The sequence below is a fragment of the Lates calcarifer genome, linkage group LG16_LG22 (assembly GCF_001640805.2).
Source record: "Lates calcarifer isolate ASB-BC8 linkage group LG16_LG22, TLL_Latcal_v3, whole genome shotgun sequence".
Taxonomy (NCBI): Eukaryota; Metazoa; Chordata; class Actinopteri; family Centropomidae; genus Lates; species Lates calcarifer.
The window spans coordinates 1,106,347-1,119,951 of NC_066848.1; the positions used below are offsets into that span (position 1 = coordinate 1,106,347).

A 13,605-nucleotide genomic window follows, 5' to 3' on the forward strand; every position below is an offset into this window, starting at 1 on the left:
GCTGCTACTGCCATTCACCCACAATATGCAGACAGACAGTGATGTTAATGCATGATGTAACATAGCTGGTAGTGGCTTCAACTGTCAACAATGCAAACGCAGTCAAACATCTGACTGCCAGCCTCGTCTTTGGTTTGATAGTCCTGCTCTCTTCTGCTCTCTATACAGGAATGCCATCTAGTGGTTAAAAGTGGTAACTTGAGACGTTGAAGGACACAAGTGGATGTCAGTGAATTGTCTTTATTTACAGCATCTTTATTCACTCATCTCCAGCAGTGAGTGTGCACAGAGGTCAAGAGGCAGGTTAATGCATGAGCTGAGTTCCTCTCCTCTCTCAGAGGAGGGTTTTCTACTCAGAAGACAGAAAGAGAAACTCATCATAAACCAGATGAGGGATGAGCTGCTGCTGCGAGTACCAGACAAAGAAGAAAAAGATTATGTAAATGGTTGATGTAAAGACACGAGTCAATCTGAAACTTCCACATGTATGGAAGTGTAATTGCAAGACTTATCTGCTACGCACAAAATATTGTCTTGGCCAAGTGCAGCAGAAATACAGGGGCACTGATCCAAATCTAAATCACATCCTGCTTATACCCAGACAGGCCTATTTAATAGATTCTTATTAAGTGAAAGATTAGCCAGCTGAAGTAATTAAGTGTTCAGATGGAGGTGAGAAATGGGGGGGACCCCGCTGAACTCCAGCCCTAAACCAAATGTAAATGTATGCAGGGATACACTGCCTCCTTCCTCTCTTCTCTGTGACGCTTCATCATGTGCTAAGTTCGTAAATGTTTGTCCCTCTGTAACATATCAAGTCGTTGTGCAGCTGTTTTACGCTCGACGCAGAGCTTATGTCAGTACATTGTTTTGTCTGCAAGGCCTGATGAATATGCATTTCTTCTCTCCCCGACATTTTTGCCTGAGTGCTTCCTCACCCTCACACACACACACACACACACACACACACACACAAACATGCACAGGAAAACATTTGTGCACCACACACATCAACACATATAAAGTGCTGTTCACATACAGATACACTTGCTGAGAACATGTTGTCAGAACTGTAATACATTCACTAATCCACCGTACATTTTTATGATGTTATTGCTATATGTTGCAGTAACATCCTTATGGCTCTGTACTAATTAATTTCCTCATTAACTTGTTTTTTTTAACCGACAACAACTGATGAAAATACTGTAATTGTAATACTGAACATTGTTTAACTTAAGCATCATATTCTCATGACTGAAGACTGAAAGCTTCACATATGACAAACCTATCAATATACTATCAATATACCTATCAGAGAACACAATAATACAAAATGATAAGGCACTGAGAGGTAACTTTAAAGAAAGAAAGAAAGAAAACAAAAAGGAAGCACATTAAAAGACAGAATTAAAAGAAAGCAAACTATAGTATGTAACCCTTAACATACGTTAGCTTTTCAAACTCTGACCGTCTACCCCAGTGTCTCCGGTCAGTTGGATGTGAATGGAAAACCTCCAGTGGAAGATTCCTCAACCTGCTCGTTGATGCGGAGAAGCTGCAGATCTACTCTGAGCTCCTTCTGGGTGTCCGAGCTCCTCAGCCTGTCTCTAAGGCTGAGCCCAGAGGTCTTAAGGTGGAAACTCATTTCACCTTCTATCCACGATCTCATTCTTTGGTCACCACACAAATCTCATGACCACAGGTGATGGATGGAACACAGACTGACTGGTAGAGTTCAGCTCCTGCTTCACAGCACCAATCTGCCTGTCAGTCTCATGCTCCATTTTACCCTCACTCATGAATAACACCAGCAACTCTCTCTCAACTCGAAGGGAGCAATCCACCATTTTCTGGCAGAGACACAAACCACGTCGTCTGCAAATAACTGAAGCCTCTCCTCCTCCTGGCTGCAGGGTCCCATGTGTGCCGTCCCCTGGCATCGTAGACTAGGTAAGTCTACGTAGGTTGGTAAGTCACTCTAAGGATCTAAGGTATGTTTGGCAAAACACCCACGTATTTAGGGTTAGAACGTCAGTTCAGCTGCAGTCCGATTCACTGAGGTAACAAGTATGTTAAGATTTGACTTTAAACTGTCAACACATTTTTCTGCCCTCAGCTCCACCAGCTGTTCCAGCAGTGACACCACAGAGACTGAAAGCGTCTCCTTCCACAGGTCTTCGTCCTGTTCATGGGAACAGATTTCAGTCTCATGTGGTAACTGCAGCAATCAAGACCGTTTTCATTTATTTTCTTTTGCCAGTGTTTGATTATGTAATCCCACAGATATTACTGTAGGTCTACCCACAAAAAGCTTGTCACGCTAAATGAAATTGGAAGAGTTACAAGGCGAACATAGTTGCCTCGTAGCAAGTGTTTTACTGTGTGCCTTTGTGTGTGTGTCTGCTGTATGTTTGTGTAGATCCCCCTCTGGCCACAGGGGCCAAAAAGATCCTTTTCTCTCTATTTTTTAACAACGTCCTGGGAAACAGATGTCACTGTTGCTTTTGTCAGACACATCTATCCTTGTGGAAGTCTAAACCCTCTACACATATTTTCAAGGTGAGGAGATGTGAGTAAAGGTGAGGGTGGGACCTTTGGGAGTGCTGGAGGAACTTGTGGTACAGCTGCGACTTCAAGAGACTGCTCACTACAACACTACAACAAATCCTGCCAGTACAACTCTGATGCACAGTGTGCAGTGTGTGCCTGCTCTACGACCACAGGGAGGGAATGTTTGTATTGTGTGTTATTACTATCCTTCTTCTTCTTATCTTTCAGAGCAGAAAACTATTTTACATACTTGTTGTTTTTTTATACTGATAATATCAAGTTATATTTTTACATGTTCCAACTTTAAAGCTGCCCAGGACAACACCAGGTTAAACTGATGGCCATTTAATTTGTCTGTTTCATTGCTGTTTTTTGGCCTCGAGATAACTTCTGTTATGATTTGGAGCTACACAAACAAACAACCTCTGATTCACCATATCTATATCTATTAACACAGATAGTTAAACCTCAGATATGACATGTACCATATGTTTGTTTTATGTATTGATTTGAGGTTAATTTGAAGGTTACAGCCTCCTCATTGGTCCACACAGATCTGATGTTTATGTCACATGCTTCATCATGATTTATTCACTAAATATATTACCATTGCACCTTGCACCATTTTGTCAACAGAACAATTTTTCCACCTCAGCAAAGTGTAATAACTGTGATTTTTCTTTTTCAAAACTCAGGCTTTTATGTGCAAATTGAAAATGTGCTTCAAACAGGTGGGTGGAGAAGGACCATTAGAGGTGTGTGAGAATTATTTTGTAATCTAGGTGAACTGACACTTAAAGAAAGTAGTTCTCGGTTAAACCAGCAAACAGTAGAAATTTTCATTTTAGAAATGTCCCCAGCTGTTCTTTGTGTTTCAGCAGCTGAGGACCAATGACAATCCAGCTCTTCCTCCTCCTGTGATGTCGCTGTCAATAGATCTGCAATGTGAGGTAAAAGACTATGGGGATTCAGAATTAGCATATTCCTGCCATATAAATCAATATTACATGCAGCTAAATGTGGTTTAATCTGGCTTCCCACATCACTCATGTTCATTTAAACACATGGCTTCAGTAGCCTCCCTGCATACATCAACATCCCAGAGCCTTTCTTGCTGCTTTGCTAAGTCAGATATTCTCACAGGAGGCTCCCTGCTGAGAAACAACCCTGAGCTACACTTTTAAAGCATCATACTGGAACTGTCGAATCGAGGAACTTTTGACACCTCAGATTTTTTTCTAGGGCACATCTGCCAGTATTCAGCATTTCCCAGAGGGCTGACAACTGTCCACACGCTTGACCTTCCAGCTCCGTCATGGTTCTGCTCTGTAACAATACTGTCTGGACTGCATAGGTCAGCCAGTCTGGGATACACACAGGATCCCAATTATGGGTCACAGCCCTCTTTTTCCACGTGTGTGTGTTTGTGAATGTGTTATTTTCTGTTGGGTGCTTTCTCTATTGTGTATGTATGACTGGGAGGAATAACATTTGCACTTGTCTAGTTAACTACAGGAAATGTATGACCTCCCTCTCTTTTACATGAGATAAAATTAAATGATGCTGTTCCATTAAAACTTCACTGTGCAGTTATTTTTTATGTATTTAGGTCCTTCAAATCTGAATTTAGAGAAAGAACACTGCGGCTCAGCGTCAGTGCATTCGTCTGTTTTTTTGGAAACAGGAACAATGTGAATCTGCTCTGATCCAAGTTTGTAAGATTTGGCCTGATTTTGGAGGTGCAGACGGGTTTGGGCTGAGAAGCAGCTCTGGTTAGAAGCTCTCATGCCAGATTCAGGCCAGTTTTAGCTGTCAGAACTGAATCCAGATACTTGGGACATATTTCATCACAAGTCCAGCATAAGTCCAGCAATCAGGCCACTGTTGGTGCAAACTATTTTGGCTACCTGGGTTATGTTTCTTGTTAATCAGTTTACACTTAATTATCTATAATGACAAAGTGAAAACATGTTTTTATACATTTTTGCAAAAAATCAAAAATTGAACAATCAACAACTGAAATCTCTCATTTATTGTGGCTCCAACTTGTGATCAGGTATTAAATATACGTAGAAGAATAGCAGAGAAGAAGCAGAAAAAAGAGTAAAAAAGTAGATTTGAGTTTAAAATATGAGAGTAGACAAAAGCGAACAGTCATAATACTATCAGATGACTTCAGATTGCAATGTCAGGCTCATCCCTGCCAAGTGCTGCCTCACTGTAAATGATTCAGCTGTTCCCAGCGGCAAGGAGCTGTGCAGTATTTCCACATTAGGAGCTAATCCTTTTGAAGATGAAATACCTTCTGAATGTATCTCTCTGTTGGCAACTGTACAATGCCAACAAGGATCAAATAGACTGCCTTGTTCTCCAGCAATAAGTCATTGAGTGGATATGCCAGAATATGTATGATCACATTAATTGCCTGGCTCGTCAAGTGAAAGTATTTCCCGCCATTATCTCAACATGCCAGAACGCTGAGCAGTCAACAAATCTAATAGTGCTTCCCTTCTGTCTGGCCAGAGAGGCCCCTCTATCAGTGCTCCTGCAGCCACAGGGCACCGCCGGCATAATAGTAATCTCATTCCGCTGCCACCCCGGGCTCAGCTGGCACCCACACAGGCTTTCCATCATCAGTGGGACACATCACAAAATGATATTCAAATGGAGTGGGCAATTAAGATGGATCAGAGAGAGTGCAAATAGTATTGATCTAGAACAAGTGTGTGATTGTATTTGTAATATGAAAGCAGGAAGGGCTGCAAGGTTGACGAGTACATATTCCTTCAGGGAAGTGGTGCTCGACCTGTGGGCCAGAAAATCTCAAGGGGCCTCAATGTGCATTGAGAGGGCTGTGAGATGATTAGCAGGATAGAAAAACAGGAAGCAATCTAATGTCAAACACAGTTTTTGTTGCTCCTGTGGAGTTACTGGATCATTTTCCTCTTGAAGCCTCTAAACAATTATACACATCACCTCTTGGGTTGAATTATATACACAGGCAGCTAAGGATGGACTGTGAGCAAGCATTGGTCACAATCAAAACAACTGTGAGATGGTGCCACTGTGGAATCAGTAGGTAATGACGGACAACCCGTCGGGAACACCGGGATATTTCCCGGTGGCCTCAGGGTCGTTCAGGCCTGCAGCTCGCTGCAGCCACCACTTAGGTCTCCGGGTGTTTTTAATAAGAAGTCGTGAAATAACTGCCAAAGATAACCATACTGTGGTGCTGCAAAGATGATGTATCTGGTCACCTGCGCCACTCCATGTGTGTGTGGGGGGCGGGGGGGTGAGTGAGTGGAGTGAACTATCTTGTATCTGTATTCAGTTCGGTGGTTCTTTGGTTCTTTCAACAAACCGGACACAAAGCTAAAGCCGCTGAAGCGTGATACAGGTAACAAAGACACGTTTACTAAATGACTGTCTGTATCTGAGGGTCTTATATCTCCAGACATCACGTACCCAACTGCTCTTGTGCGGTCGCATTATATTAAACAGTGGCCGTCCATACTAATGCCAGCTCACCTAGCTAGGTAGCTAACATTAGCTCATTAGCTAGCTAGCTAACTAGCTATATTTTGTCTGTACTTTAATTTTCATTGTAAGATTAGTGTTTCGATGGACAGGAAGGTTTGTGGGTTAACTATTAATTTATCTATATTATTATCAAACATTATCTTAACTCCAAGGTTCTGTTTTCTATCATTAATATTATTATTAACGTTATCATCAGCAGAGACCGAACAGCTCAAGCTGCTCTAGCGCTCCCCCTACAGGCCTGGAGAACTTCTGTTATGTTGACTGGATACGCATTGTTTTTAAGTAGCATTTATTTTCGGGTATTTGCAGCAGAAGGTGTTGTCAAACTGGTGAAGACGTTTCCTAATTTGCTTGTCTTTTTGGTTTTTTGTGTGTTTGCCCTTGTCGGCCACCGTACTTGGGCATGATGTGGTCGTGATGGTCATCTTGTATTATTTTTTTATTTTAATAATTAAGTAGTAATAACTTAAAAGAGGGGTATGGGAGAGAATGGAGGGAAGTTAACTTTATTGTAGGCTAAACACAGACTATTTGCAAATGGTGGACAGAGTATGTGCAGTGTGGCGGAATAAAAAACTCCCTGCACTCATTAATGTCATTACAGCTCAGATCACAGGAATAAGGAGAGATATTAAGGGCTAAGTGATGAATATGAGTCACTCAAACTGCGCTGTGAACGGAGGCGTGGAGCCAACTGTAGCATGCAGACAACAGCACCCTCCACTCTGCCAACACTGACTCCTCCACCGGGAGGGGAGGACTCAGAAAACTGCAGCTCATGATCGCCTTCGGTGTGTCGCCTGTTCCTGTGGAGGTGTAGTAGTCATGACAGCCTCAAACACTGGCCAGCATCCCCCCACACCACCACCGCCTCCTCCTCCTCCACCACCTCCTCCTCCTCGATTCAGGCGCATTGCCGTGCTTCCCCTGTTTTCTCCGGCGTTGTTTTTGGACCCGAGTGTCCCGCAGTGACCATCGACTGCCTGCTGGATTGCAGCAAGTAGTCGACCTCCGCTTGTGCTCGGTGTACCGAGAGAGCTCAGGCATGCCATCTGTCTCCGCTGGCAACACTGGTGTCTGGACCGTAATTCGCTTCACTACTTGAGGGAATCAAAGTTGCTGCAATGGAGACTTCGGGGACTGATGCAGCTCTCACACACTTGGGGAAAGCTGAAGACAGAGACGGATATTATGATCTGGAACATCTGCCCCCGCTGCTGGAGGATGAGGTGAGACATTGGGGTTTACATGAAGAAGTTATGATTAAATATAATGATGATTTGAACTTCAGACTGATTGTTTTCACTGAGTCCAAATTAAATGTAGGGCAAATGGGTAAAAAAATAGGCCATGAGGATTTTTCCTTCATTAACCTTGATGCTTATTTAGGATTTAAAGGCAGTTGCTTGAGCTTTTAGAGCCTTCGATTAACAGAATATCTGCACCTACCCTACAGTAAGACTTCCTCAGTTTATTATGTCAAAGGTCTGCACCAGGTGACAGTGAAACTGATGCCATCACTCCTCCTCCACACTGTATATTTTCTTTCTGTCTGAGCAGCTATGTCACTGTAACCTCCGGCTTTAACTGGTGGAAAAAGTAGGCCAATCAGATCCTCAACTCTCAGGATTCACAGGAACTCAAAGTCCTACTAGACTTTCTGTTTAAGTACTCGCAGCAAAGTGGGCTTAAAGTATCTAAAGGGAAGTACCTAAGTAACTATTTTATATTCAGTTAGGTAAGTTTTGTCTAGTTGTTCCCAACCACTGAGAGTGCTGAGGGGCGCTCAGATGATTGAGTTAGAAAAGACGAAAAGCCTCAGACATTTATTTAAATGAAACCATCTGAGAAGTTTAAAGAGGAAATCACGGTTTTGTGGTTTTGCTAACAGCTCACAAATATTTAAAACATGCTCTTACTGTAAGTAACAGGCCAATAACATCTTAATCTGAAAAGTTTATAAAACTGTCAAGTAAATGCAGGGGAATAGAAGCATAAAGCAGCATAAACTGGAAATTCTACAGTACAGTATGTCAGCCTTTCATGGCTGTAACCTAATTGTTGATGATGAATTTGTGTAGGTAGTTTCAGTAACGTAGCGAGGTCGTCGTGTTGCTATGTGCACTGGAACAGGTTTTTCCCGCTGTCATCTCTCTTCCTGTTCATACTGGCCATTAAGAGACTCCCTCCTAATGAGCTGATGGAGGTGATGGGGGACAGAATCCACAATCCTTGTTCTGTGTAAAAATATTTTCCAGAGTTTATCTGGTGGTAAAATGAGGCCTCAGCAGCATGAGTCAGACAAAACAACTGGGTTTCATCTAAAGTCTGTGTTTTTAATTCAGAATTCCCCACCAGCCTCATCCCAACCTCAGAGCTCAGAGGCAAACTTATGTAGGACAGCATATTTAACTGGAGGGGGGGTGAGAGAGACTTCTAGCTTTCCCCTGCACTGTTCTCAGGGGAAACTGTCTATTTATGGGGCCGGTGGTAGCTGCTGCTGCTGCTGCTGCTGCTGCTGCTTGAAGTGGCACATTTCTGCCCTGTAATTGTGCTCTACACCACTATATCACATCAAAATGCTTTGTTCACAATCTGCTGCAACTCTCCTGCAACTAGAAGAGAGTCATAAAGAGAAACAGATAGAGTCAGAGGTAATACAGTTGTTGAATATTAAAGCGAGTACAGGCTGTTACTTTCACAGTCAGAGTAAAAACAAGGTCCCATTCAGAGCTACTTTAGTGTGGCGTAAATAATGTCACAGAGAAAGAAATATGTTAAGTTCATGATAATTAAAGTTCTGGATATCGTGTTGGACAGTTGCTGCTTTGTGAAGACCTCACACTCTTCACATCCACCCCTCTGTCTGAGCTGAGGCCAGCTTTTGTGTTCACTTGCAAAGCGAACAGAAGATCCTGTAATAATGAGGCCGCAGCTTTATGCAGGATGCTGCATGGAATCTCTGAGATCACTGCGTCTGCCTGGATAAAAGGGGCCATTTGGTGATAGGGGATCACAGATGATGTAGTGTGCTCATGAGGGTGTGTAGAGTCACTCAGTGGCATTAAAAGTGTGTGTATGTCTGTGCAGGATGTCATGTACTTCATGTACTGAATGCCCTTGCTGCTGATTATCAGGATTTTCTTAGGGAACTGGTCACTGTTTTTCACCAAACTAAGATCTCTACCAATAATTTTGAGCAGTTAGTTTATTGCATGAAGTTTTAACCTACAGTTGTTCCCTTGAAAATGGCTTAAATGTCTCAAAAAGTTTGTTGCACTTCTTCAGAGCCACAGCTGAGCATAGTTTTTTACTGTTAGACGTCAGTTTTTCATCAATATTCATGTGGATGTTTGAGCTTCACTGTGCAGAATGATGCATGTGCAGAGTTTGACACTGAAAGGCTGTTTTCATGTGAAGGTTCCTCTGTGCTCACATTAAATCTGACTTTAATTGACTGATATTTTATTTTCTCCCTAATTAGTTTTTTTCCCCCACACTTGTAGGATAACGATCTAATTTACCAGATCTAATTTTTGCCTGTTTATTTCCTAGCCATGTAACTTGCAGCAACACTCCTCAGCTGAACTTCCACCCACTGTCTCTTTCTGAACCTGAAATAAATCTTGACTTATAGAAGAGAGACAGCTTCAGAAGAGGTAGACAATTGATTATTTTTTTGAGGACAAATTCAACATCTGCCTTTCTCAGCTTCAAGGAGAACGAGGCTGTTGTGCAGGCATACAACCTCAAACAGGGTTATGAACCATGAGAGGTCAAGTCAGGAGAGAAAGAGGAGTTTCTCAGCCTCAGAGTGTTTATACTTCAGATTTATTGCTCAACAAAAACACATTTATTAGACAGTAAGCTGTCAGGTTTGAGACCCATGTATTAGACCATGTATCAGAGAGTATTGTATGTACTGGAAAATGTAGTACATCATAATATACATGCGTTTCTATGATACAAACTAAAAAATAAAACAAAATGTAAATCACCTTTTGTAATAAGGTGTTCTATAGATGCTACTGCAGCTATATAACTGTAGCATTTCCCCACCTCCACCCCAGCATCCACCTGTAGTGTTTAGTTTCTCCAGAGTTGAGGTCAAACTCCCTGACGTCCCTCTGCTCTGCAGAGAGTGACGAGGTCAGAGCCTTAATGCCAAACTCTAACGTTGCACACACTGTATTTACATTTTAATAAATCTGTTCCACATGAGTTAGCTGACTGAAATGAAGCTGAGAGCAGGCTGTTTTGAAAACTTTGATGTTGCATTTTAGTGCTCATGGTGAGGAGGGGAAACGTGAACGTCCTGCCTTCTGGTCCCAATTGCTGTACATTAAAATGTACGATATCCTCTGCAAAGAGTCCTCGCCACATTAAGAGTGCTCTAAATTAGCTGAATCATTATATTAAACTGGTTAGTCAGACTTGACTTGAAGGCTTCTAGTTTCTGTGTCCGGTACAGGACTAATTAGTCAGGATGACTGTTGCAGTCTGTCTCCGTGTGTCCGCTATTGTTTTCAAACAACAACTGGGTGACCTAGCTAACTAGCTACAAGCTAATAATGGAAAAATCTGACAAAAGGCTGAAATGTGCTCAAGGCAGGTAATTAGTAAAGAGCAAAGAGAGTTCCTCATTAACATTTGCCCTACAAGCGCTACATTGAGCCAGAGCACTCATGCAGATCAGGCGTGCTCCTTAGATTTTACAGAAACTCAAACAGCCTCGGCTGTTTTTACATGTGTGTGTGTCCACAGGAGAATGTGTCCCTGGCAGACATCCTTTCTTTGCGGGACAGCTGTTTGTCTGAGGAGGAGGTGTGGGCGGTGTGTGCAGAGTGTGTTCTGGCCCTGCAGAGTATTAGACCCTCCCACCTCTTCCATACCCTGTGTATAACTCCAGACACGCTGGCCTTCAATGCCCATGGGAATGTTTGCTTCATGGAGCAGCTGAGTGGTGAGTCCACAGCACAGATACACTGTTGTTTATGTTTGTGTTCTATTTGTACAACAGCCAAACCACTTTCAAGGCATTTATACCCCTTGATTTGCACTTATTTTAATTATAGACACTCTTTGACTGTTGCTTGCATGACACATGGCATTATATCGCCAATGGCTGGGCTGTTTAATCCTACATACTACTGATCAGGCTGCAGCTACAAATGTAGTAGATTTTTATTTTGAAAGAGGAATCTGTTTCATAATGCAGCTGCATAAGAGATTAGATCAGACCTGCATTGCGGGAAGTTTAAATATGAAGTTGTCCCTTAGTAACTGCAGCTTAAGCTCTCTGTTTGACTCAGAGAGAAGCCACGTTCTCCTCTTCTGTGATTTGTTGCCTGATCTGTATCAGCTTCAGTTGCTATTCGTGCTTGAAAACGCCCTATCAGTGTCACACTGGATCTGTCAGGCTTTGCCAAGGTCTGCAGGTCTGCTCTGATTTCACTACAAGACATCTTTCTCCTTCACTGTACTGTACATCAAAAGACAGAGAGAAATATCCTATCAGGAGTTATTATCCTTCCTTCTACTCTCACTCCTTTCTCTCTGCTAGTCTCCATTTTTCTCTCTCAATTTCCCTGTATCTTGTTCTCTATCTTATCACTAACACACACTCATGCATGTGTGCACACACACACTGTTGCACGCATGTTATTCCATACCCTGATGCCAAATGTAAGAAATTGATAAGCATTGATAAGATCAACAGTGTTAGAGTTGCCAGGGGGATTGTTGTTGTGGTAACAGCTTGACTAGCCTATCAGCAGTCAACCTGCGTTGCTCTCACACACACACACACACTCACACAGCCAGCGTGGCATCCTTTACAGCGTTGTATCTATTTTATATCTCCTCACAGGTCTTCAGTCAGTAATGGAGATGATATGAAGCGATGGTTTGATTACTCTGTCGGCTAAAATCTCCACAGACTCGTTTGTTGTCGTGCTTTATTGGACTGTGTTCAGTCCTCTGGCTGTGATTCATGCTGTGGAGAGAGAAAGGAGCTGCACTGCCCACATTACCCTTCTTGTGTTAGTTGTTCATGCTGAACACAGTGCATCTATATCATTAATCATAACACCACGCTCTGCTTTACTCGCCGTACACTTTCCTATTGATTCCATTTAATTGAACTCTTTGTGCGATGGCGATGAGATTTCAAGCTGACGCACAGTTGAGCGGCCAATCCCACGCTCCCACACAAATAGGCTGTTCCTGTAAGGCTGTATAATGGAGTGACCTTGAGGGCTGTAGTGATGAATCTCGGTGAGACGACTCATCAATAGGGTTCATTTCAGCCAATGAATTACTGCAGTAATCACAGGAAGGCAGTTGTACGTGACTGTGGGTGATGTGGCAGCACCAAAGCACCCAGCCAGAGTAACAAAATGTCCTCTAATGGTTTTCATACAATGTTGACCAAGAAAAACTGCAAATGTTCCCAGGAGGCTTAGCATCGCAAAGCGCTCCATTTGTGATAAAACAGGACCGGCTGTGCTCTGTGGGAAATATGATCAGCCCATTTGGAGAAAGTGTTGAAGCGGTGATTCTGCTCCGCTCATACTACCTGTTGTGCTAAAATGCTGTAGGCATACATGACTCACCAAGCTCTCACCATCACCCTGGAGGCAACTGCGTCACTGACAACGGCTGTCTTTTTTTTCCCTCTTATTCACTGCCTATTTCACTGGGTTACAGTTCTTCACGACCTCAAAGAGTTGAAATGCCTCGTCCTCCTTTTGTCCCTCTCTCCTTCTTGTTTGTTTGAACTGTCAACTTCTTTGAAAGGAGAGAGGAAGAGACAAGATGGAGAAAACAAGGAGGAGAGGAAAAAGCAAATGAAGAGAGGACAGGAAAGAGGTGGAGTGAACAGGAAGGCAAAGCAAAGGAAAGGAAAGGAGAGGAACGGAATGGGAAGGAAAGGAAAGGAGGAAGGATAGGTGAGGAGAGGACAAGAGGAAAGGAAAGATTTGGGCAGATAAGAGAAGAAAATGAAAGACGGCGAGAGGAGGAAAGGAAAGAAGCGAGTAAAAGGAAAGGAATGAGAGGGAAGAGAAAAGCAAGAAAGGGAAGCGAGGAGACTCGAGGAGGGAAGGGAAGGAGACAGGAGAGGAGGGGAAAGGAGAGTAAAGGAGACCAGCCTCGCTACACCTGGGAGGGGATATCATGACTCAAGTAGACAAACCCAGATTCTGTCATGACCCACTTTACTGGTCTCCTTCTCCTCCTCTGACTCTGGGTACGACCTCTTTTCCCCTCTGTCTTCATGAGTCCATGAGTCCAGTTCAGGCAGCGTACAGTGTGTTTACAGTGATGTTTTCATGTATCTGAATTACTTATAGCCAGTGTGAGCTCTGGCCTGTTTGAAGAGGAGGAGGAGGAGGAGGAGGAGGAGGAGGATACCACGCCGCTCCTCTGTGGCTCCTTCAGCTTCTGATCTGCAGATAGCTCCCGTCTTGTTTGTCAGGGATTATCTCTGACACATGAATTATGCAAATA

At 43.0% G+C, this 13,605-nt stretch overlaps 1 protein-coding gene across 1 annotated transcript in view; it reads left to right on the plus strand.

Annotated features, from left to right (window-relative positions):
- Positions 1 to 5,824: 5,824 nt before the first annotated feature.
- LOC108890400 (kinase non-catalytic C-lobe domain-containing protein 1) overlaps positions 5,825 to 13,605 on the plus strand; it is a 30,209-nt gene continuing 22,428 nt past the window's right edge. Inside the window, 3 exon segments of the mRNA XM_051076784.1 lie at positions 5,825 to 5,950; positions 6,701 to 7,325; positions 10,861 to 11,059. Of these exon segments, the coding sequence (XP_050932741.1) occupies positions 7,221 to 7,325; positions 10,861 to 11,059 (304 nt within the window). The 5' untranslated portion in view covers positions 5,825 to 5,950; positions 6,701 to 7,220.